The sequence below is a fragment of the Anabrus simplex genome, chromosome 11 (assembly GCF_040414725.1).
Source record: "Anabrus simplex isolate iqAnaSimp1 chromosome 11, ASM4041472v1, whole genome shotgun sequence".
NCBI lineage: Eukaryota > Metazoa > Arthropoda > Insecta > Orthoptera > Tettigoniidae > Anabrus > Anabrus simplex.
In genome coordinates, this window is record NC_090275.1 from 21,731,374 (window position 1) to 21,757,879 (window position 26,506).

Consider the following 26,506-nt stretch of genomic DNA (forward strand, 5'->3'; position numbering starts at 1 on the left):
TCTTCAGCAGTACCGATTGGCTTTCGTGGCATACCTCTCTTGTCGCATAGCTCCTCATTTGGTCTCACGAGGCAGAGTGAACCCCGTTCCACCCGTTCGTTCAGAATTAAAATTCCTAGATTGGTCTGGAATCGAACTAGGTGCCTCCAGGAGGTGGTGGTGGTACTACTTCTTCTTATTCTTTTTTCTCATCGCCCAACTGGGCTCCACGATAAGTTTCCTTGTGCATTCTGGCGTTTATACAATTTTCGTTTGATGCAGTAGACTAAGTTTTTCTTTATTACGCTGTGTCGACCACTTTGCAGCGTCAACTTCTCTTGTGAAGTCTCAAATGTCATGAAACTTGTACTGAGAAGTCTCGTTTGTGCGCCTTTACTGGTCGTAGACCGATTTTTTCGAGATCTCTGTTGATGTTAACGCCACGGGGAATTGTTTTTGGTTTTGAGTCATCTCAAAAATACTGTACGTTCCGTCCATCCAGAGTCGTCCATCCATCGTCTGTGATTGTAGAAAAGAGCTCTGCGTTTGCGTATTGTTTCAGTTATTTCCTTGTTTTATAGTAGAGTTCTTGTCTGGATTTTCCTGTGTAGATACCGTTTTTGTAGTTTCGGCCAAGTATGTTGTAAAGAATATTGATTTCTTGCCAGAGAGAATAAGGTATTCTGACGCATAGAGATATCCCGATTTGGTGTGTAATTATGAATTTTGAAATTTACAGAAAATAATATTTTTATCGCTTTTTTCCACACTTGTGTTTTCCTGAGTGTGAGCTGTGTCGCATACGAGGAGTTTTGATCTGTTTTACGGTCTCATGCCCTTCCTTACGCGAACCCCTTTGTGGAGGGATGAAATCACTATTGCGTGTTTCTGTAGTGGTTGGTGTGTTATCTGAATATGAAGAAGAGATTATTGGGATAGCCAAAAACACCTCGTCTCTGAGCCTGAATAATTAATTAGACGCGATTAAAATCCCCGACCCGGCCGGGAATCGAATCCAAGACCCTTTGGACCGAAGGCCTCAACGCTGACCATTTACTTGGTAACTTGATGGGGGGGGGGGCCATGATTAATATGAACAAGGGCGTGTGGAATGATGAACAACTACAGTCGAAGCTCGAGATCTCGAACCTCTATTACTCGAAATTCCGTTACACGAATTTCTCGATTCTCGAAGCAAACATTTCCTCCCTTGAAGAATAACATACTCTGTAACTCGGTGCAACATTTACTGTGAAATACGGCATTTGTGGTTTGCGAGGAACAGTTAACGAGTAAAGGAAGCTTTACAGTGATGCTGGGAGCTAATATGACGGGAACCGAAAAACTAAAACTTCTAATGATCGGAAAATCGGCGGAGCCTCGTTGTTTCTCGGGTATGAATTAATTACCGGTCACGTACGGAAGCAACCCCGAAGACGCGGATGACAAGCTCCATTTACGAATCTCGGCTGTGTGGTATTGACTAGAAGTTTCAGCTTAAAGGGAGGAAAGGAGAAGAGAAACAGAAGAGACTAAGGTGTTAAACGAGGTATGTTTCTTGTTTCACTGCTGTATGTTCTGTATGCTGTCTTGTGAAAAGTTATTATCATATGCGTTATAATTAAAGAAATGCCATAAAATAGTTTGTTCTTATATTATTTTAAATACTGGTTAAAAAAATACTGTACCGGGCGAGTTGGTCGTGCGGTCAGGGGCGCGCAGCTGTGAGCTCGCATCCGGGAGATTGTGGGTTCGAATCACACTGTCGGCAGCCGTGAAAATGGTTTTCCGTCGTTTCCCATTTTCACACCAGGCAAATGCTGGGGCTGTACCTTTATTAAGGCCACGGCCGCTTCCTTCCCATTCCTAGGCCCTTCCAGTCCCATCGTCGCCACAAGACCTATCTGTGTCGGTGCGACGTAAAGCAAATAGCAAAAAAAGAAATAGTGTATTCAGTATAAGCCCGTAGATCCATATGATTCAATTGTGCTCTACATACTCAAAACGGTATTCTCTAAATTTCGAAATTTCGATAACTCGAAATAATTTAGTTACCGAAATGATTCGATATATCGAGGTTCCACTGTATTCGAACAAACATTCGTATATATTAACAATATTCATAATCAAACAGTAAAAGAGAGCTATAATAGAACTTGTTTCTAAAATACATTTTCTGAATTAATGTCCTAATAATGTGTATTGTTCATTTCTTGAGCCAACGGCCGTAGCCGTGTTGAAACACCGGATCCCGTGAGATCTTCGAAGTTAAGCAACATTGGGCGTGGTCAGGAGTTGGATGGGTTGCCACGCGCTGTTGGTGGAGGGTAAGGGAATGGAGGAGCGGAAAGGAACTGGCCACCCTACCGCACGTAAACTCCGGCTCAGGAACACCTCTGCGGAGGTCCAGACCTGCCTTCGGGCAGAATAACCCTTACCTTACCTTACCTTCATTTCTTGATATAAATTCATCTGCCACCTTCTACCTTAGCAACCTCGTTGTGTATATGCCGAATACTACATTTCAGTGAAAAGGGACCTACATCTACGAGGGGATATTTTGGTTGAGGAGGGGGGTGGTGGTGCAAAATGTCTCTCTGCCCACCAAAACTCAGTTGGGGGGGGGGGCAGATAGCGCCTGCCTCCCCCCCCCCCACTCGTTCTCGTCGCCACTGGATACGTACAAATTATACTATAACGGTTATAATTTATTATTACTATTTTATTTACTACGTCTCCTGAGGGTAACTGAAGGGACAGAGTGAGTGGTTGGTACAGACATCGTACGAAATGAGTTGGCATCTCTGGCTTGGCATAACACTATCCAGAGGGGTCAATAGGTCTTGCAGGCTAAGCCAGACAAGAGTACATATTGCACAAGTGTGCGGAGGATTATTGGACTTTATAGCTCCATGGCGACAGATTGAGGACAGATGGACTTTCGTTTGATCGCCAATTTCTCAACACCATGCATCCTCCGCGCCTGTCTGCCGCCCTCACACTTCAGACTGTGTAAACATTGCAACATGTGGACTGCGTTAGGAGATAACTGGTGTACAAGGCAACGTGAAGCTTATCACCTGCCCTGTCATATTGTAGTTGGGGGGAATGGTTTAATCTCAAAGCGCAATTAGCCATTCCCGTCCGATAGGCCAGCTGCGTGGGGGGGGGGGCTTGATTAACATGAACACAGGCATGTGTTAATGAGGAGCAACTATTTAATGAAACATTCGCATATATTAATAATATTCACAAACAGAATAAACAGAACAATAATAGAGCTTGTTTCTCAAATACTTTTTTCAGCGAGTCTTATGTGCGGAGTTTCCAATAATATTCACAGTCACAGTAAAGAGAAAAACAGAACTTGATTCATAAATAAATATTTTGAAGGAATGTCTTATGTACGATATAATCGCAAGTAAAAAAAAAAGTACAACTTAATTTCATAAATACATTTTCTGAATACATGTCGTATAACTGTATACACTCAACTCTCGATTGTCCGTAATCGGATCAACCGCGTTGCGGCTTAACCGCGATATCAGAACATTAAAAATGCACGAGTGTTAGGAGTTACAGTAATACAGAATTACAATACAGAAACAGTGGCCAAGAAGTGTAGCTTCCACCGAAGTCCCAGTCAACATCCATGGCTGTGACAATATGGAAGTTGCTGGGGTATGGGTAGTGCTGAGTAATGACATTCAGAGCATGACTAGTGCATCTGAGTGTTATGAAAGGTGCTGCTCATAGGGTCAGTCGCGCTGCAATAGTACTCTCTGACCCAGTGAAGAAAGCAATGGCAAACTACCTCACTCCTCATCTTGCCTAGTACGCCTCATTTTGGTGCTGCCATTGGTTTTTGGGGTTTCCTTATAACTGCATAGCCTTTGGTGGTGCTATTTGAGGATCCAACCAGCCTCTGGGCTGATGACCTAACAGACAGACAACGTTAGGTAGTCTGAATGTGTTTTTTTTTTTTTTGTCTTATTAGTTTCAACGAAAAGTGCTGTTTATTTTTTCCATTTACTAATTGTACTAAGTGCTATTTTTACTCCAAGGTATTGGGCGAGTTAATAAAAAACAATACAGCAATACAATTTATCATTTTAACTCTACTTTCTGTACGCCTGTTCTGTTTTTTTTTTTAATTATTTAACATTTCGCGGGTTGAGCGCGATTTTACTTATCCGGGAAGCCTAAATTATCCCGGTTAATCGAGGGTTGAGTGTATTGTTCATTTCATGATAAAAGCTCTACCATCAGATGTACCGCCTGAACAGTCTCCATTGGGAAATGTAGTTCTCTGAAGGAATGCCCGCTTTCTAATCCAATTCCTTGATATAAAATCATCTACCAAACCCATCGGGGAGAGCTCACCGGACTCTCTGGGTATAACCCATCAGCGCAGCTCAACCCATTGGGGAGAGATCGCCGGAATCTCTGGGTATAACCCATCAGCGCAGCTCAACCCACCGGGGAGAGCTCAGCGGACTCTCCGGGTACAACCCATCAGCGCAGCTCAACCCATTGGGGAGAGCTCACCGGACTGCCTCGGTATAACCCATCAGCGCAGCTCAACCTATTGGGGAGAGCTCACCGGACTCTCTGGGTATAACCCATCAGCGCAGCTCAACCCGTCCCCCAGCAGACTTAAGACAACAAACATCGGAACTTCCTTTTCTTTAAATCTTGTTACGCTCATGACCAAACTCCACGTTTTGAGGGGGGACTTAACCTCTAGGAGGAGAATTTTTTGGGGAGTAAAATGGCACTCTGCCTCCCCAAGATCATTTGGGAGGAGGGCAGAAAAGGCCTTGCCTCCCCCCCCCCCCCCTGCAAGTCGGCGCCACTGCGATGAGCCTAATTCCGTAACTCCGAAAATGTAAATCCACAGCCTGTTTCTAGTCATTCGACCGGGTCAGGAATGGAATGAATCTAGCAGCGAGGATAGGAATTGTGCCGGCTGCCGAAGCCTGTCGCACTCCTCTGGGGCAATGTTTAATGACTGACAGATGAAATGAAATGATATTGGAGACTGTTGCTGGAATCAAAGATGACAGGTAAACCTGAGCACCCGGAGATAAACTTATCCCGCCTCAGCTTTGCCCAGCATAAACGTCTCATGGAGTGACCGGGATTTGAACCACGGTATCCAGCGCTGAAAGGCCGACGCGCTGCCGTCTGAGCCATGGAGGCTCCCGTCTGCCTTATAACCTCTTAATTAAGAATTATTAACAGTACATCATCACGTCAATATAAGAAGAACTCTGTCATCGAACTTTTAATGGAACTATTATGTATGTTCAATTATATTGTCCTCAGTTAAACAGAACAAAAAAAGGCAATTTAGCTCCAACATTTTAAGAACATTCTTCAAATTGGGCCTATATCAAACTTGACGTATTCGGCATCCCGAATCGTATTTTAATGTGTATTTGTCACCTTGTCTATTTTACTTATAAGAATTTTCGGCTGATGATATCCAAAAAGGAGGACGAAACATGTCCTGACACTTGTTAATGTCACCCTAATTAAAAACATTTTTGGGTGTTGTAAAGGTGGAACATTTGATCGTGCCCTTAAAAAGTATTCCCATCTTCACACCAGGCAAAAGATGGGGCTGTACCTTAGTTAAGGCCACGGTCGCTTCTTTGCCATTCCTAGCCCTTTCATATCTCTTAAGACCTATCTGTGTCGGTGCGACGTAAATCAAATTGTACAAAAAGGTTCCATATTTGAAAAACCTTATACTGTACATATTAAAATAAATTCCTAATATTGCACTAACTTGAACCAAATAAGTTACTGTGAACCCCCAGTTTCCCTGACACATGGAAAGGAGAATCATTTGTGTGGGGTTTACTTTTTATCTCGTCCAGGGTGGCAGGCACGACTGAAATAGCGCCGTAGTTCGTCCGTGATAACACCAACGATGAAAGATGGCGAGAGTGACGGGGGAATTGCGTCACAGGCGGTCGTTGCCTTGTCGGGATGTTTTAACTGGAGCGATAAAACCGGACAAGAAACAGACAGAACTTTACATATTTTTTCCTCACCCCTCTGTATGCTATTACCGGCTCTCTTCTTCATTATTCATGAGAAATTCAAGAACACAGTTAAGCGATGAGCTCTTGAACATACCGAGTTGGCTTTGACTGTGAGCTAAGCGAGGAATCGGGAAGACAATGAGCGCTTCGACTACAGGCATCGATGACTTTCGACAGCCATGAACAGTCCTTACGTGGAAAGTAGGTGGGCTAGACCAACTGACATACACCTGAAGTTTTAAAAGTAGTGTGGAGAGAACTTTTCCCACCTACTGTTGCTTTTAGTATCCTGTGCCAGCTTACTCTTAATTCGATAAGAACAGAATGGTATTTTAATTAGTTGAAGTAAGATAACGTGCTCTATAAAAATTAAGTTCGCTTTATGAATCTTTAATTTATTGCTTCCGACTGAGAACTTTAAATAAATTCAGGTAGTTCAGCCGTAATAGTAGCCTACCAGAGTTCCGCCAGAGTGCTGCCTGGGTTCATCAGTTTGAAGCAGCACCTCTCCAAGACAGTGACAGGCTACTACACCGTCCGGTGTCTTGGAGAAGTTGGAAATTTCTCAAACATACCCTTGGTAAATGAACACCTAACATGGCGTATGGCTTTCAGTCCGAGGAGATCCCAGGACGGGTTCTGCTCGCCAGGTGCAGGACTTTTGATTTAACTCCCGTAGGTGACCTGCGCGTCGTGATGACGATGAAATGATGATGAAGACAACACATTACACCCAGCCCCCGAGGCAGGGAAATTAACCAATGATGGTTAAAATTCCCGACCCTGCTGGGAATCGAACCCGGACCCCTTGGTAAATTATTCCCAATTCCTGTTCCTATAAACGAATGTTTGTCCTCTTGAATTGCAACTTTATCTTCATATTGTGATCTTTTCTACTTTTAAAAACTCGTCATCTCTCTGCTGGCAGCTCGGAACATACTGCTTAGTCGAGCAGCTCGTCTCCTTACTCTCGAATCTTCACTGCCCGAAGTTCACAACATTTTCGTAACACTATGCTGCTTTCCCTTTGGATCTTTTCCAGTTCTCGAATGAAGTAATCCTGGTGAGTGTCCAATATACTAGAACCATTCGGGCCCTACCAACGACTTTTACGCCTTTTTCTTTACATCCGTAATTAGTTCAACATCCAAATACCCTCACATTTAGAGGCCGAATATTCAGTCATTTATAGAAGCGCGTAACAGTAGGCCTTGGATTTTTCATAATTCCGATGAATCGGGGGCTGCGTGTGTGCGCCGTCTTCAGCATTAGAAGTCATCATAGGTAGGGCAGGTGGCCTGTATGGCGTCTACTCGAAAGACTTGCACGAGGCTTCCTTGGAGGCGATATGATGATGATGATGATGATTATTATTATTATTATTATTATTATTATTATTATTATTATTATTATTATTATTATTATTAACAGTTTTACCATTAGTTGACAGGACCGGCCGTCTGGTGCATAAAATTTAAGACGCTTCAAAATTTATTTCGAGATTTCCCATTTAGGCTAGATATTCACGAACAAGCACCGCCGCCCATTGTGTTGATAAAGCTATCTATACCCCTGGATGTTTAAACTTTTTGTTTGCGTCAATTCATTGGGGAGTTTGAAATGCATATACAATTAAGGTAGAGTAATTTGAGCGCAATCGGCTGTCAGTTCCACATTGACGTCAATGAGTTACTCACGACGTGCCTTGAAGCTTACTGTGTTTGACGTTGAATCAGTTTGTTACTTCTTGAGTCAAGTGTTCGTTTTGAGTGCGTAATCTGCAGCTGGTGGCAGTCAATGAAATTCAAATGAAGTGGATTCGCGCAGAAATCTTTAAGACGACCTTCATGACTCGTGGGCTACGCAGTGGAGTTCTTAGATTGGAAATTTATATTCAGCGGTACGTTACATTGCACCCACAGAATACTAAGGAATCTTAAGGGCACCGCGGAGTAAAAAAGTAATCAGAAATTCACATTCTGGTTTAACACACTTTTGAAGCTGCATCCAAAGTATGTGTGTGTTCCTGCAACGAAATTGTACTCTGAATGGAAATTTAAATATTGCGGAACCACTGCCCCTCCTTCTCAGCTATCTGCTAACATTGCATTTCCAAAAGTGGCGTTTTTTAATCTTAAGGTTCACCTTCCTCTGGAACCATAATAGCTAGAGCATTCAGACCCTCCTCCTTTATTGCCAAACGGCAACAAAGACGACTTGCAAAAGTATGTTTTCCTAAATTATAAGTAGTATGGCACTAAATATCTCCGGGGACTTTAAGCCTTCAGCAGACTCCGTATTGTTATTCGACAGGAGTGCCAGCACCGGGTTTCAGCCTCTCCCTTCCTATCATATATCACTTCACACATTTCATCTCCTTCACTCCGTTGGTGAGGCTGACGTCATGAAGGGCATCTGGTTGTAAAACCTTGCTTCATACCCGACCCCGCAGAGAAAATGTCGACAGGGTAAAATAACATTTGGATGCACTTGTAAATCTTTATTGTAGGTACTAATGTTGGTAACTTTTACAAAAAATAATTATGACTCCTAAATTAATATCGTCCGTGAAAATTGTACCTAAAGGTATGGCATAAATTAGAATTTGTACATGTGATTTAATGCTGTTTGCATTCCTGTTGATGAACTGAGGCAGATAGTTGATATTGAGCATGTATTTTACCCTCGTTGATGATAAAGGATGAGCAAAGTTTCGTAGTCTTGGGTCTGAACCTTCAAAATCGGCCATAAAATATGCAGTTTTCACGTTCTGGTGCCATAAGGCGCTTTTCACGTTGTGTTTTTCATAAGCAGCAAGAGACAAAAAATCATAGTCCTGACACTTATGCAATCCTCTTCACAGACACGTAGTGCAGGCTACTCTACTCTTAATGAGCTCCTACATGTGCAAAGGGACTTCGAACAATAATGTAACACATGGTGGCACGGAGAAACTGTACCTTACAGATATAAGGATGCACAGTAGTAGTACTCGGATACACATTACTAGCCACCATTCCTGTCCAAACACTTGTTCCAACGGTTCAGCATGGCATGGATGGCGGCATGGAAATCATCTGCGCCAAGTGTCTGAAGCCACGTCATAACAGCATCCTTCGCTTACCACCCAGGTGATTCTTCAACGGTCCGAAAAGATGGAAATCACAGAGTGCCAGGTCGGGACTGTAGGGAGGATGGTTTAGGCGGCTTTGTTATTATGATTATTATTCCGAGTTTGGCTATCTATGACCTTTCTTCTGTTCTCTTCCCAAATCCTCTTCATTCTTTCGCTTCTCATCTTTCTCTCCTCTTCGAAAATGATGCGTTCGGCCCTCCGTTTTAGTGGTTTTTCTTCAGATGATTTTAGACTGTCGATTCTTCTTCTGATCCCTCTTCTAATGTGGACCATCTCTACTGTTAATTGTAACTTCTTCTGCATCCCTCTTGACCTCTTCTTCCCAGTTGGAGGTGGCCTTTAACCCCATGATGGATTTGAAAATCCTTTTGATCAGCTGTGATCATTCATTCTTACCAGGTGTCCTTAGAATTTCAGCCATTGTTTCCGCATTGTGCCCGTGATCTTTTCAGCTTACTTGCAGAGCTCCTCATTTCCCCTTACCTTCCAAGTCCCATCAGTAATCTTCTGTGGTCTCAGAATTTTCCTCGCAATCAGAATCTTCCTCTCCTCCTTTTCGAGTTCTTGCCCCTCCCCTTAAAAAAATTAAAATCAGGCACTCTGGAGCGTACAATCCTTCTGGTTTTATTACGGAGAAAGAATATTAACAGAAATGATAACACAAAACAGGCATAACAAACAAGCAATATCATACACGGCCAAAATCCGACATAAAATAATATTATTAAATATTAATATAATAATAATAATAATAATAATAATAATAATAATAATAATAATAATAATAATAATAATAATAATAATAATATTTTATGTCGGATTTTGGCCGTGTATGATATTGCTTGTTTGTTATGCCTGTTTTGTGTTATCATTTCTGTTAATATTCTTTCTCCGTTAGGGTCTTCTGGGGACCACGTGACAATTTCAATACTTCATTCTTTGTTGTTCTTTCTTCTTCGAATACTCCTTCATCTGCTCACTATGCCTCGTTTTCCTCTCCTTGGATCATTTTGAGCCTGCTTTCTTTCCCTCCCGACCGTGGAATCCTTCCATTTTTAACACCTTATTTATAAAAATATCTCTCTCTGTTGCTTCTTCTTCTCGTATGTTGTTTCTTTCCAAATCTTTCTTGACTTAATGAATCCATGCTGTTGTTGACTTTTTCTTACAAAGATATTTGAAGATCTGTTTGGTTAACCTGTTGTCAGCCATCCTGCATAAATATTCCAAAAATTCAATCGACTCTTCAATATTATTTCTATTATGTTTTGTTCCGATATATTTCATCATTACTTCTTGATTTCCAGAGTTCTGTAGTTCTTAGCGGACCGAGTATTTTCCGTATGATTTTTCTTTCCAGTACTTCTAATTTATTCAGTACTAGGCATTCACTCGCGTATGCGCATTCCGACTTGACTATTGATTCTCTCTTTTTCTTCTTCTTTTTCTTCTTTTTCTTCTTCTTCTTCCTCTTTTCTTCTCCTTCTTATTATTATCTACATATTTTTTTAAAAAAATATGAAAACTAAAGTCAGTCAGTCCGGCCATTGTATCCGGTCGATTTCCTTCATTCTTTTTTAACTTAAAGGTATTCATGCACTGAATTGTCATCAGGCACTACAAATCACTTAACTTCCGCCTTCCTCAAATTATTTGATTTTTCAATTTTTTGTCTCTTTGAAGCAATAATATCTTTGGTTATAATTGAGGTACGGGGTTCGTTTTGGATCAAGCTCTTTGATTTAAGCTCTTAACTATTCAAATCGGTTGATTCTGAGGAATGTTACGAGTTCACATTCAATTTGATGTCTCATTTCTTCAACATTCTTTCTCATTGAAGCAATCATATATTTCGTTCTAATTGAGGTACGGAGTTCGTTTTGGTCTAAAACACTCAGTGGATCAAGCGCTTTCTTTTGAGGCAATAACTACTTAAATTGGTAGATTATGAGAAAAGTTATGAGTACATTTGTCTCCATGACGAAGATCATTGAAGGATTTTTGAATAGTTCGGCGCGTAGTGTTGTTCCAAGGAACGTTTAATTAAATTTCTTTGTGTGATGTATTTTCAAGTGTTTTGTTGACATAATATTACATTCTATTACCACAGCAGATCATGTGCTTTATTTCATTAACTCGAAACTTTGCAAATACCGGTACCGTACGTCCGTGAGGATAGTAACGAACAACACCATACTTTGTACATTGCGGGCGGAGCCAGCGGGAAAACTGTTAGTTACTGTGTTATTATTATTATTATTATTATTATTATTATTATTATTATTGTTATTATTATTATTATTATTATTATTATTATCATCATCATCGAATTTCCAATGTATGTATCGTCATTTTGTAGGTTATTCGAAATAATATTTCCTAGTACCGTAAGTGTAAATTATGTTTATTTCATTTAGTTTTAGTGTCTATAGTCGTAAATACGCCAACTAAACCAATATAAATAAATAAATAAATAAATAAATAAATAAATAAATAAATAAATAAGCAGTGGGTCCTGTTCCACTCCGCCTCTGTATTTTATTGCGGAGGAAGTAGGAGTGGGTTCGGTTAATAAATTAACCCTCTGACAGTTTGGCGGAGACCATCCAAACGTCGTGACACCGCCACTGAAGTATGTTCGTCCCCTTGACATTTATCTAAGGGTACTCAATTCTCAGTAAAATGTCAACATCTATTTTAATTTCCTAATGTGTCAACGTTTGGTCATGAATCAGCCCCTTTCTATGTTTTAATCTTCCCCTACAAACGAACAAGTGCGTCAGAGGAGTAGATAGCTTTTAATGGGTAACCGTAAAAAAGAAGGAACGGGTGATAAAGCCGCTTTATCTACTATTGCTGCTAACAACGGCTACGTACGTTGCAATTTTAGTCCCTGGAGTCGCGTCAGAGGCATACCAACTCTGAGCCAGTGAGGATGTGCAGGCCTAGTCGTGTGTTCGATACAGTGCTTGCCAGGGTATGTTACCCGAACTGTGTGGGAATATTCTCCGCAGGAGAGACTGCTCGTATCGTCTTCAGTGCCCGTCAGAAAAGAAGGTAAATTCTCTGCTCTTAGCGATCTAGTTCATGTTACTTGTGAACCTATGTGTGGGTTCTGCGGCTTTCATTGCGTTGTAAATGGCATATTGATATAGAATTCGTCGACACTTTCTGAACCGCACTTGCACAGCTAAGATGACAGTTTTAAGATGGAAATAATTTCTATAGACAGTACGCACGATGACAGCACTCAACATTTCATATTAAAGAGAAAAAATAATACTGTGTCTAGCAAGGCAAGGTAGTAAAACCGCCGTGCCGCGTGGCCAACAATTAGTGTAACTCCGGCGTGGTAACACATGTTATTTGATTCACTTGAGAGCCAAAAAAGAAATGAAATAGAGAACATTTGACAATATTGTGATGCGAAGAATTGTGAAAACCATCGGTGGTAGGCTGTCACTGTTATAACGACCGCAGGGTTTTGAGGGTTTCACGGGCTTGCATATTAAATTATTTTCGCTGTTTCAGCAAACCCCCCACTGAGCGTGCGGGTCAACACAGCGCCATCTTGTAACAGAGTATGCGTGTGACGTCACATATTTAGCACAAATTTTACCTTTACTTTGAAGCGCTATTTCATGAAAACTACGTTTCAGATTTTTATTTTATTTATTTATTTATTTATTTATTTATTTATTTATTTATTTATTTATTTATTTATTTTTCAACAGTAAACCTCCTCTCTTATTTGTCCATTGAGACATTAAACATAATAGTTAGTTGAAAGCGTCTTAATTCTTTTCTATCGAAGTACCCGTTGTCGAGGAGTGTAAGTCTATGATAAAATGCCTCTCTTTTGTAAAATGTCGCGAGATTCGGGCAATAAACGATTTCAAAATAATCGAAAACGCATTTGAGAGGATAGAGAGAGACTTGTAAGAATTCCAAAAATGTGTGTCGGTCATGGCTATCCATCAACGGTTGCTAATTTCAGATGATCACCAGCTGTAAACGATAGCCTGCTCGGTTGCTAGGTAATAATACTTTACATCACAGCCCGCACGGTTGCTAGGTAACTTGACTTATCATCATAGCCTGCACGGTTGCTGGGCAACAAGACTTTACATCACAGCCCGCACGGTTGCTAGGTAACGTTACTTATCATCATAGCTTGCACGGCTGCTGGGCAACAATACTTTACATCACAGCCCGCACGGTTGCTAGGTAACGTTACTTATCATCATAGCCTGCACGATTGCTGGGCAACAATACTTTACATTACAGCCCGCACGGTTGCTAGATAACGTTACTTATCATCATAGCCTGCACGATTGCTGGGCAACAATACTTTACATTACAGCCCGCACGGTTGCTAGGTAACGTTATTTATTATCATAGCCTGCACGATTGCTGGGCAACAATACTTTACATCACAGCCCGCACGGTTGCTAGGTAACGTTACTTATCATCATAGCCTGCACGATTGCTGGGCAACAATACTTTACATCACAGCCCGCACGGTTGCTAGGTAACGTTACTTATCATCATAGCCTGCACGATTGCTGGGCAACAGTACTTTACATCACAGCCCGCACGGTTGCTAGGTAACGTTACTTATCATCATAGCCTGCACGGTTGTTGGGTTACAATACTTTACATCGCAGCCTGTACGATTCTTAGGTAACAATTCTGTCACAGATTTCGTTACATAAATATTTGGATGACCACCCAGATCCAAAACATATTTATGCCAAAAGTTCTAAATCATCGATGTTGAGAGTCAGAAGAATTAGCACGGGAAAGTCTCAGAGTTAACGCGACCTGCGTCGTGAGGAGTGTTCCGCGCTTCTGAAGCCCTAGCTGAGCACATCTACTGCTCCAGTAGCGAAAAATTTATGTGAATAATTATCAATCTGATGATGATGATTCTGTTCCGGAACACCCATCAAAGCTCTCACGCCTTCGGGTGGTATTGAGATTTAATTTTCGACCATATTATTGGCATCGATCTCTTTCCATATGTATCTTACTTCTCAAAACACAGACCCATTGCACGGAGCATTGCTTTGTCTTCAACATGTACATATTAATTTAGAATTAAGAAATAATATGTCAGCAATAAAATTCCAAACCCAGTAATGACTAGCAACTATATTTCGACAATGATTAGATGATATGATTCGTTTTTTGTATATATGATATGAGTCTTCCTTAATATCACTAGGTTTGATTATGTTTATTAATACTATTACTGCTATTATTGTTAATTTTTTCATCTTATTGTCATCATTTTTGCATCAAATAAAAGTAGTAGTTATTATTAACAGTATTCTAGGTTAAGGCCGGTTAAGTGTAAAGAAAGGAAGTACATCCCAAACTTTGCCAGAATAAATAAAACATAGTATTATTATATTCTACGTCAAACCATGCGACCGTAACCTCGACACTATCCCGTTCAAAATTTTGTGTGTAGGCCATCTGTGAGTCAAGATTTCATTCCCCTTAATTCGGTTGCTTTTATTCCATCTCTACGTCAGAGGAAAATTAAATGCGTGATATGTATTGTAGTAAAGTTGTTCACTAAGGAAGCCTCGCGGAGCAAGATAGCGTTAGAAAAAGTTGCTTATTTCCGTGTGCAGTACAAAATCGGTAAGTCTGTCTAATTTTTTATACACCCTGTATTTCACAATTGCGTTAACTTACATGCTGCGCTAATTGACATGAAGATATTCAGCGAGATAGAATGCTTTCTTGTCGATTTGTTCAAAACGGTCAGTTTTATGTAGACATGTTTCAAACTAAACTTGTCTTAAATTTAATTTTCAACTTTTTATATGATAATCTTTGGTAGAGCCAACCGTGACTGACATTTATATATGAATGTAAAAATATTATAAAAATATATAAAATTTATTAAAACTGAATTTACTGAACCTTTTAAAATCTTACATTGCATTTATTTCAGAAGTATAATTTTGCACTTGTGGCCCTCTTCTTGTCAAGGTGCGATATGTTCATAGCGACATTTTTCTTGTTTTGAACCCGGCGTTTTTTGCAAATGTTAAGACTAGCCCCGTATATTATTGTTCAAGTAGACGAGCTTTTCTATTTGAGTCAAGACTTCGAAATCTTTGTCATCTACATGACCCTCTGCCCTTAATTAAATTGTTGTCAAAGACAAACTGATGGCAGTGCAAGGCAATACATATATATATATATATATATATTGTAATATTTGAAGCGAATTCTTTTCAATTTCGACTCGTTTAATTTATAACTCTTAGTTTCTTCAATCTCCCGAAAGTAAGTTTGAGTAATAAATTTATGAACTATCTGAAAAAGAAAACATAGTAACAGAATTATACCTAAAAAAGAAACAACGTAATTAAAATAGAAGACATGTTTCGTTTTTGATAGAACATCATCAGTTTGTATCAAATCACACTAAAATATATTTATAAATTTGTAAACATTTATGTTTATTTCTATTTAAACCCTTAAAAACTCGAATTTTGGAACTGATCTCAATGAAGTCCTCACTGCTCTTCACTCCAGAAACATATATGTGTATACATTTCTAAATACAGAGTAACCCAAAAGTCCGTCAACATTTGACGATAGAATGCTTCACGGAATATTTGAGGTAGAGAGATAATAATCGACACACATGATTGACATGACGTGAGGTTTTATTGACACCAAAATAAAGTACACAAAATGACCAACAGATGGCGCTGGACAGCAACACGTCAGTATATGGTATAAAAAGAGCTGTCGTGAGAGAGGGCGTCAGATGTGCCTGCAATCGCGCCATATTATGCTTGGCCTCCCCGATCCCCCGACTTCAATCCGTGTGATTATTGGTTGTGGAGTTACCTGAAGTTACAAGTCTACTGCGATCGTCGAACTTCGTTAGGGATGCTAAAAGACAACATCCGACGGCAATTTCTCACCATACCTACGCATATGCTATACAGTGGTGTTCACAATATTGTCCCTCGATTACAGGACTGGCATTGTTGATGAATGACGGCCGACATGTTGAGCATGTATTATAAAGAACTTCGTCTTTGCTAAACCTCGATTGTTATCCCATTATTACTTCTGTAGGCTATCGTATGAAGCGCCATCTGTTGGTCATTTTGTGTACTTCATTTTATTGTCAATAAAACCCCACGTCATATTAATCATGTGTGTCAATTATTACCTCTCTACCTCCAATATTCCGTGAAGCATTCCATCGTCAAATGTTAACGGACTTGAGGGTCGCCTGTATTTGAGTGTGATTTGATAGAATCTGATGATGTTCTTTCAAGAAGTCTGTTACCATATGTTTTCTTTTTCAGATAATTTATAAATCTATTTGTTCTAAATTAGTTTCGCCAGAGTGAGGAACCTAACAATTATAAAATGAATGCGTATTTTTGTCACTGTAGTTCAGGTACTTTAAAATATCCTCATTAAGAGGTCGGGGATCGAGCTCCACTTGCCGTTCATGTAGGCCGTGCTGATGACGTCAAATGGTGATAAAGTGGCCGCACTTGAAGCTAATTATGCTTCCTTTTAATGTCACCAGAGGTCGGGAAGGTCGAACCGATCGCTATCGTGTCCTGTGTTACAATTAGCCGCTCATCAAATGTTAATCTCAAAGTAACCAGTGGCATGCGCCTTGCAAAGTGCTCATAGGGGAACACAGTACTTCATTTATAGGATTCAAATAGAAGTTTTCTTCTCCATTCCGCCCGAGGCATGAACCGGGATCAGTCGGTTTTCTTGGTCCCTTTCACTGCATTTTTACGAATCAGTTATTAATCTTTTAGTAGCACGTATATCTTCATTATAGACTGCTACGCCCTTTAGTGTTCACTCTGCAAGGCTCTGTGAATTAACTACAGCATGCGCCTGGTTTAGTCCTCTATCGTTTAATTTTAAACAAAAAATCACATATTTCAGAATTAGACGAATCCCTAAACGTTGATTCAACTTTATTTTTGGGTGTATTAATTTATAGTATTCTTACATGGCTTTGTCCTATTGAGTTAATGAAAATATCCACAGGCTGTTTCCAGTCATTCGATTGGATTCAGAAATGGAATGAAGCCCCATCTAGCGGCGAGGATAGAAACTGTACCGGCTGCCGAAGCCTGTCGCATTCCTCTAGGGCGATGATTGACTGAGAAGGGAAATGAAATTATATTGGAGAGTGTTGCCGGAATGAAAGACGACAGGGAAAACCGGGAGTAGCCGGAGAAAAATCTTTCCCGCCTCCGCTTTGTCCAGCGCAAATCCCACATGGAGTACCGGGATTTGAACCACGCAACCTAGCGTTGAGAGGCTGGCGCGCTGCCACCTTAGCCAGGGAGGCTCTTCCTGTTGAGTTCATTAAAAAGACATGAATCCTGTAGAATCCACAGATTGAGATAGATTATCATGAGGGGTTAACTACTTAAGTCTGTGTATTATTGTTTAATTCATAATCGTCTTTTTTATTTGAATATAATGTGGGGGAAAGTATAGGAGAGATTTACCACATGAACTTGAATTAATTCAAAACAGAGCTGTTAGAATGTTATAATCTTCCATAGAGGACCCATACTAAGGATCTGTACAGCATTTCACTAATTAACCCTATTTCTGTATGTATTAACACGGCTATGATCAATCGTTTGCACTCCGTTAAAAAAAATTGCCTTATAAAATCAAATACAATGTTAGTTAGTCTACCCCTTAGAATGTACATATCACACGAGGTAAGTCTTTTTTCTTTCTCTGTAACACAGATAAAAAGTCAGCAGAATTTGGTTTGCCAGCGGTATGCTAGCGTATAATTAAATGTATTTACTTAGCACGTGGCGTTTGTATACAAAATAACTTATTTTGATTCCTCGCCTTAATCTATTGTACTGAGTAGAACGAGTTGTTGGGCACAATGGCAGTGTTAAAAGTTTAAAATCTGTTTACAGTAGATACGCGGCCCTTCGCTAGTTGTAACTGAGAGCCGTGCAAGCAGCTGCTAGGCTGTACACTGCTCCTTTACCTGCCTGAGCTGGAATGCTGCTTACTGAATGTAAGGAAAGACAGGACGAAAGCGCCTTGTCCATCTCATGCTAATTTTCTGTTCTTTGTTTTATTATGACTGTATTTATCGTGCACTTCTGATAAGGTGTCCTGAGCGTATGGGATTAAGTTTAATAATAATAATAAGAAGAAGAAGAAGAATAACGTGCTAGAGAATTCCAAGTTGACAAGAAAATAAGAGAATTGATCAAGCAAACATTGACCGACACAATGTCCAAAGTAACACTTTTAGGAGAAATTTCTGAACCATTTGAAATCAAAACAAGAGTCAGACAAGGGGATGGATAATCTCCCTTATTATTTAATTTAGTTCTGGAAAAAGTGATTAGGATATGGCAAAATGAAACTAAAGGTATAAATATTGGTATGTATCCAAAACAAAATTCACCTTACTTGCCTAGCATTTGCTGCTGACATTGCTATCCTATCTAACAACAGATGCTGCGGCTATCGTTATCAATATTTGATTTCCATTTATTGAAAGACCTGTTCGTGATCAATGGGTTTATGCAAAGGGAAACGTTTCTTTTTTTTTTTTTTTTTTTGCATAGGACTAGACTTATTCTTCTTTCCTGGCCGTTATCTTCAATTATCTGGGGTCCTTACTAAGGAGGACCAAGCCCAGCTTTACGGCCAGATGTCCTTCCTGATGCCAAACATGTGTACTTACTATTACGTGATTCTGTTGTGATTGGTAGCGTGATGTGTTGTGTGTAGATGTGTGTTAAGGCGATCATAATACCCCAGCCCGCCAGCTAGAATAATTAACCAAACGTGGCTAAAATACACTTAACTGGCCGGGAATCGAACCCGGACCCCTATGAATCGAAGATTACTACGCTGGCCATTCGTCACTTAATCGGATTTCCATAGAAAAAAGTTCTCGATTCAGTCTCAATGGGAACATGGGTTGTGAATCAAGTGACTTCTTTGGACTGAAGATTTTCTTAAGGAATCTCCTTTCCTTTTTTCCATGACTGTGTCCGTTACTTTAGTCATGGTTTATAATAATAATAATAATAATAATAATAATAATAATAATAATAATAATAATAATAATAATAATAATAATAATAATCTCATCAACGGGTTGAGTATTCATTATCATGCTGTATATTCGTGTCCGTCATGAAACAATGGCCTAACAGAGACTTAACTGTATTTTGTTTACAAACCTTTCTACTCATCGCGTGTAAGATAAAGGTTCTGTCTTATGAGATAAGTTTATGGAGTTCTTCCTGACAGGTCGCTTACTGTAAATCAGTTTCAGACCTTACAGAACAAGCATTTTACGAGCATAGTCGTTATTAGAACCTGGTTCGAGTATTAGATAATTTATTAACAGGAAGTAATTGTCTTAACTTTTCCCTAACCCTAATGAGGTAGCTATGTACAGTTTTATTTTTCAGTGACATAGAGGCACAGGTGTGGGGTTAATGTCCATCGCATATGGTCTTTATGTTTCATACTTAAGAGTTGTTCTGACTACCTGTCGTTCCCTTCCCGTACACAGGGATTGGCAGCATTAAATACTCTGCTTTTCCTGACAACGTTAACTGCTCTCGCATCAATAACATTTTCTTTTAAATTTGGCACTTTGCCAATCCGATGAAGGAACCTCTGACACTAGCAGTTCGTTGACCCTTGCATCGCTGATTGTCTACCGTATGTTTTAACGTTGAAAACATTTCTCCGCAGACAAAGTACTATCTGCGCACTTTTTAGCGATAGATTTACACCCTAGAGCTTAAGCGGTCGACCTCGGCAATCGTCGAGATTCGTACTGGCAATCTTTGAAACACAAACTATGAATCGCTTATGCATCGCTGTGCGACGTCTGGCGTACACTTTACGTACTAGTACTGTTGTTATTTACACAGCAAAGCCAAACTATAGAATTCACTCTAGGAATAAGATTCGCATCGAGAAATGTAATATAATGTTATATAATGCGTGTGTGACACAGTTATTCGCTTAAAATAACAAAGATTTAGAAAATTCATATCGATCGATCATATTATCGATTCATACCAGATTTCATTTCCATTCAGTTGGCAGTACTTACGGAACCGGAAGCGCTCCCTTCTTACTCCTCAAACCCGTACACAAATCTATCGCTAAAAAGTGCGCAGATAGTAGGCGTCCCCAAACTACGAACCTAAAATTAAGCAAATTCCTCAACTGTGCCGAAAATTGAAGGGCTAAAGGGCCTAAATGGCCCGGAAAGGTTTCAAATTGTGAGTTCTGAATAGCTGTCTCAAACTGAAGAATCAAATTTCAAAAATCATTTCCGGCCTAAATGCAGTTCCGGAAAAACAGCCTAAAATCGCTGGTTTCTTTTCTCTTCTTTTTTAATTCAAATCCTAGCCAAATTAACTTATTTACATAATTATTTCTGTAATGTGCTCCTTGGCTGAATATCCTGAGTCTTTTCTTGACTTCTTGAAAAAGTCCACACCGATTGTAATTACAAGGGCTTAAGTGAAACAATGCATTGACTCACATTAGCGCTCGTAGTGGTAGAAAAAGGCACCGACCGGATAACGATGATTAAGAAAAGGATTGTAAATTTTTAGAAATAAATAAAGAATATATTCTCATATTTTATTATATTTTATTTACGTAAAATTTGTAGCTCATTTCCCTGAGATATTTTCAACATTCAGCTGCTTGCCTAAAGTGCTAGAAATGTGGATTTTTTCTTAGCAGCTTCAATTTTTTTGACCGCAAGCCACGTTGTCCCCTGAAAAAGGGTAATGTGTGTGCCTGCACATAAAGTTTTAGTTCTTCATACTTATGTAATCAGGAGCCAGTAACTGCAGCACTATCTAATCCTGATCTGTATATAAGCTATTGTTGTTCTTGTCATTTTTCTTCTGAATTTGTTTATTACAATTTTTCAAAATCTGTTGTTAATTTTTCGTGATCTTTTTCTGTTTTGCAATATATATCATTATACTATATTTTGTAATGTCTGTCGTAATTGGGGTATAACTCTGTTACAGACATGTGTCATAAGTAAATTTAGAGTTTTTGACAGATTTTGTGCTAAAAACGCAGTCCCAATGTCCCTTGGCAATCACCCTGTGAAGTGTTTCTGGCCAAGACTACATTTCTCACAATTGTCGATTTTTTGGTAGGCTGAATGTCTTGAAACCAGCAGTCGCATAGTGGAATGCTCTCAGATCAGTCCATTGCATTGTTCTTACCAGAGACGCATGTGCGTTCATAGCGAGGCAAGGCGAGTTTCCATGTTTGGTACCTGCTGTGGTCAGGGGTTTCCAGGAACTTCTCCGGCGGCACATTCTTCTTTTAGGTCACGACCAGAGCCATCTTTTACTTAATCGTTCACTATGATTAATGTAGGATTTCTGATGGAAGCTCTTGAGGAGTCAAAATAGACCATCCTTCCTAAGTGTCATTGACATTTCTCCGTCGAAATCCACGCCCAAAACAAACTTCCTGTGTGGACTGTATACAGCGTGTTTCACATAACCTATGTCTTTGTATGACATGTGAAATATTGAAGTTAGCTAAACTTTCGTTTAGTAATGCTATGCGTAATGCAGACCTCGGAATTTAAGCTTAGTGCCAATTTTGAAATGAATATCATATGGCTGGGGGTCATCCGAAAATTTGTGCAATGCAAAAAATTGTGTGACGGAAGTGACGTCACATTAGTCGTTACTGTGCGCCTTGGTCGCCAAAGATGCTGCGGCTGTAGATTTGTATAAATAGAGTGTTGAAATAGATTGTGTACTGTCAGTGAGTCACATTATTCTCCGGACCACCTTTTGAGCAGACTAAAGCGGATGTGACGTCATTGTCTCGTCACAATCGCCGTGGTTGCCAAACGAGCCGGCGCGCCATTTAAAGTTGTACTCCACCACTATAATACAGCACAGCTCACGGATTGAACCTCGAATGAATTTAAAAGAATTAATACACTAACGTCTGCATGTTAGAATCCCATACAGTTTTTTTAACGGCTTACATCTTTAAACAATTAATTTACTGAATTAAATTTTAAATGTGAAAACCTACAATCTGTTTTCCAGTCAATGACCGGGTCAGGGATGGAATAAATGAAGCCCCATCTTGCGGAGAGGATATGAATTGAGCCGGCTGCCGAAGCCTGTCTCACTCCTCTGGGGCAATGATTAATGACCGACAGATGAAATTAAATTATACTGGAGAGTGATGCTGGAATGAAAGGTGACAGAGAAAACCGGAGTACCCGGAGAAAACCTGTCCCGCTTCCGCTTTGTCCAGCACAAATTTCACATGGATTGACCGGGATTTGAACCACGGAACCCAGCGTTGAGAGGCCGACGCGCTGCCACCTGAGCAACGGAGGCTTTCACAGTTTTAATGTACTAACTACAATTTCACAATTAAAGCATTGCGAACGAATTCTTTTGACATAAACAGTAAGTATTACATTCATTAAATTATTACTATATTTATTTTATTATTTTATTTTATTATTTATTATTCACTATTATTATCTAAATATATGGCCTGATTCCTCACGGTCGATTTTTGAATAAGCGAGAGAAGTGAGGATTATGTACTCGTACTGGAATTAACTTGAAACTGACAGATGAAGTTGGGGATCCAGGTGAAAACCTGTCCCACCCCCGCTTTGTCCAGCACAATTTCAATAAATTCATTATTACAAATATATTTTTATAAAAATATTATTATTATTATTATTATTATTATTATCATGCAGGAGGTTTCAGCGTCAGCTTACCTTGTGCCACAGTAATTAATATGTGTCACTATCGAGTGGCTGCACACCCAAGTCGGAATCAGAGCCGGGGTCAGCACACGAGGTAAACTAATCCCGCCGTCAATACTATTCGCTCGGAAGTGCTTATAAACAGGCAGAATCATATTTCTCTCGCCGGACGTAAAAATCTTGCGTTTCTTCTTCAACTTATAACAGTCTGGTGAATTTTTGTTCGGATCCATTGCACAATAATGTCCAATAACGAGTAAGAAGAAACCTACAAACGTACAAGAGACTACAAGAATTATGAATTAGCACACAATACGCACATACACTGTTTTTGTAAAAGCGAAGCACACTGATAAAATTATCTCACTGCTGTTTTAAACAGGCTATGATTGGAACTGCACTTACGTGTTCAGGACATCCACTGAGTGAGTAAGTATGGCAGCTCCGCATTGACTGCACCATTGCCAAAACTCGCACTGAGCAGCGCACCCCCCTTGCCCCCTCATCTACCGTAGGCGCTGCCCCTATGGCCCGCGCCATCCCCTGGTCTATACACGCACTTCCGCTTTAGTCTGCTCAAAAGGTGGTCCGGAGGTTACTGTGCGCCTTGGTCGCCAAAGATGCTGCGGCTTTAGATTTGTATAAATAGAGTGTTGAAATAGATTGTGTATGTCAGTGAGTCACATTAGTCGTTACTGTATGCCTTGGTCGCCAAAGATGCTGCGGCCATCGTTATCAATATTTTATTTCCATTTATTGAAAGACATATTCGTGATCATTAGGTTTTCGCAAAGGGAAACTTTTCATTTTTCCGTAGGACTAAACTTATTCTTATTTCCTGGCCGTTATCTTCAATTATCTGGGGTCCTTAGTAATGAGGACAAGGCCGAGCTTTACGGCCAGATGCCCTTCCTGATATCAAACATGTGGACTTACTGTTACTTGGTTCTGTTGTGATTGGTAGTGCGACATGTTGTATGTAAATGTGTGTAAAGCGACCATAATACCCCAGCTCGACAGCTAGAATAATTAACCAAACGCGGCTAAAATGCACCTAACTGCCCGGGAATCGAATCCGGGCCCCTATGAATCGAAGGTTACTACACTGACCATTTGTCCACTGAATCGGACTTCCATAGAGCTAGGCCAGGAAAGCAAGTTACATATCGTTGTTTAATAAAAACGTGAACCTTTAAGTGGGTGTCTTACGAATCCTGAAATGCCTATCTACTTAGTTAAAGTGAGTTCTTTTTCAGCAATAAAATGGAAATTTGTGGAAATCATAATGCTGGTTTGTTTAGAATACGCTGTAACGCTATGAGTGGAGGAAATATCCCGACAGAAAATTGGTTCTGCAGCGAAAACAACTTCAGTAGTCAATCAGTTGATCAATCGATTAATGAATTGATTTTTCAAATGCGGTAGTTTCCCTTGTGGATAAAGTAAAGCACTTGGTACAAATAAACAAATAATGACAAATATCAACTTCAATAAAAATATGTCATCGACCGGGCGAAAGGAACAGTTATGGTGATTGATTATACTGTAAGATTCGAGGAAAATGAACAGCAGCCTCGATTAATGTGTGAGGAGAAAAATGCCAATTATGAACCATGCCCTGAGAATCTCGGAAAGCAGTATGAGATTACAAAATGATGATGGGCGCTAGAGGGACAATCCCTAAGGAGACGCTAACTTCTTACGTATAAATAAAATCCCGGACACCATTGTCCAGACCATAGCGGACGCTATGTTGAAACATTCATTGGAGATCGTTGGACACCATTTGTACTCCCAGACTTGAAATACCATGTATTGGATTTGGTTTCTTTTTCTTAAAAAGAAAATCTGCCTGACTGTTAGCAGTGTTAATCTTGAGTATTAACTCTTACGTTCAAACATCAGATAAAAATATTGTTCATATGAGTGATTAGAAGGCCGATCCCTAATGGGGACAGCTATCGGGTGGATTATCTCTGCACTATTTTATGGCAACCAGACGAAAACTAGAGGTCCGGCAGTTATGAACACAGCATTATGAGATGTGTAAAACTGCAAGCTTGGCTTGCTTGAACCCATTAAAATTTGGAAAGTTTAATATGATTTCTTTCTCTTCACTCCTCAGTTTTTCCAAGAACATGCAATAATGAACCACATCATAAACTATTTAGTGTCTCTCAGTTTAGCATTGATTGTTTATAATGTGGTCAGGTTTTTTAGGTGGTATCCACCTGTTGGTGACGACAGAGAAATCCCAATATATTTTGTAACTGTGATTTCCAGTTACAGCTTGTGGTTAGACTGTAATATGGACCGCCATCACTTGTTAGTTTACACTGTTTCTAATGCTTAGGATTTCTTGCCTTTTGTTGATTATACAGCGATTCTGACAGCCTCCATGGAAACAGAAATACCGTAGTCAAAATCAGAACTATCCAGTCCATAAACACGAAGGGTGACCTTCAGTTATTTTAGGAGAAAACAGTTTTGGTGACCAACGACACATCACCAACATAATATATTGTACACATCATCAAGATAAAAAATGACATATCTTGGGGGAATGGATCAGTGAGGATCTAAAAAATAAAAAAACACTTTTCCCTCTACAAAAATGGAATGATCATAAGTATGTCTCCCGGTCATGGCCATCCATCAACGGCTGCTAATTTCAGATGGCCATAAGACATAACCTGTACGGTTGCTAGGTAACATTGTCTCACCATTACTGTCTGCGCGATTGCTATGGTTACACTTCCGCCACACATTTTGTCGCGTTTTCGGATGACCCCCAGCCATAAGGCATTTTTTTCAAATTGATCAAGTATTAGACGAAAAGTTCAGAGAAATGGATGTAGCCTACCATCTGTATACCGAGCGAATGGCTGCGTGGTGTGAGTCAAGTAGCTGCCACCTTGCATTCTGGAAATAGTCGGTTCACACCCCACTGTTGGCAGCCCTGAAGGTGGTTTTCCGTGGTTTCCCATTTTCAGACCAGGCGAATGCTAGGACTACGGTCGCCTTCATTCCGGCTCCGAGCCCTTTCCTATCCCATTGTTGCCATAATACCTGCCTGTGTCGGTGCGACGTAAAGCGAATTTAAAAAACAGACAACCTATGCTCGCAGGTCTACAAAAAATTGGCCATCAAAGGAGCAAAATTGTCGCAAAAACTAGAAACTGAGATAGAAGGCCAGGTGTTATAAACTGAGGACGATACCACATATCCAACGAGAAAACTTTACCTTAAACATGAACTTGTAATGGACTACATCATCAAAAGATTCCTCTGTTTTATGGACAACTGTGAAGGATGGAAGAATCAAGATTCGCTAGCATAATCCACAGAACCAACTCACGTGAGAAGACAATGAGGCTTTAGTGCAAACAGGTCAGACGAGATCTTGAATCTTTCAGCATCTCCTGGAACACTTCTACGTGACAGAAAAGCTTTTTAAACAGTTGTGCACGAAAACCCGTAAATAGAATTTAAGAAAGGATTGAGACGATGGAG

At 39.9% G+C, this 26,506-nt stretch overlaps 1 protein-coding gene across 7 annotated transcripts in view; it reads left to right on the top strand.

The window, feature by feature from the left end:
* IP3K2 (Inositol 1,4,5-triphosphate kinase 2) overlaps window positions 1-26,506 on the top strand; it is a 402,764-nt gene that overhangs the window by 274,285 nt on the left and 101,973 nt on the right. Inside the window, exon 1 of one of the 7 annotated variants that reach the window (XM_067155635.2) lies at window positions 12,099-12,225. The exons of the other annotated variants lie outside the window; for them this stretch is intronic. Within the exon in view, the coding sequence (XP_067011736.1) occupies window positions 12,148-12,225 (78 nt within the window). The 5' untranslated portion in view covers window positions 12,099-12,147. Of the gene's footprint in view, window positions 1-12,098; window positions 12,226-26,506 lie in introns of those variants that run through there. 7 annotated transcript variants of the gene reach the window in all.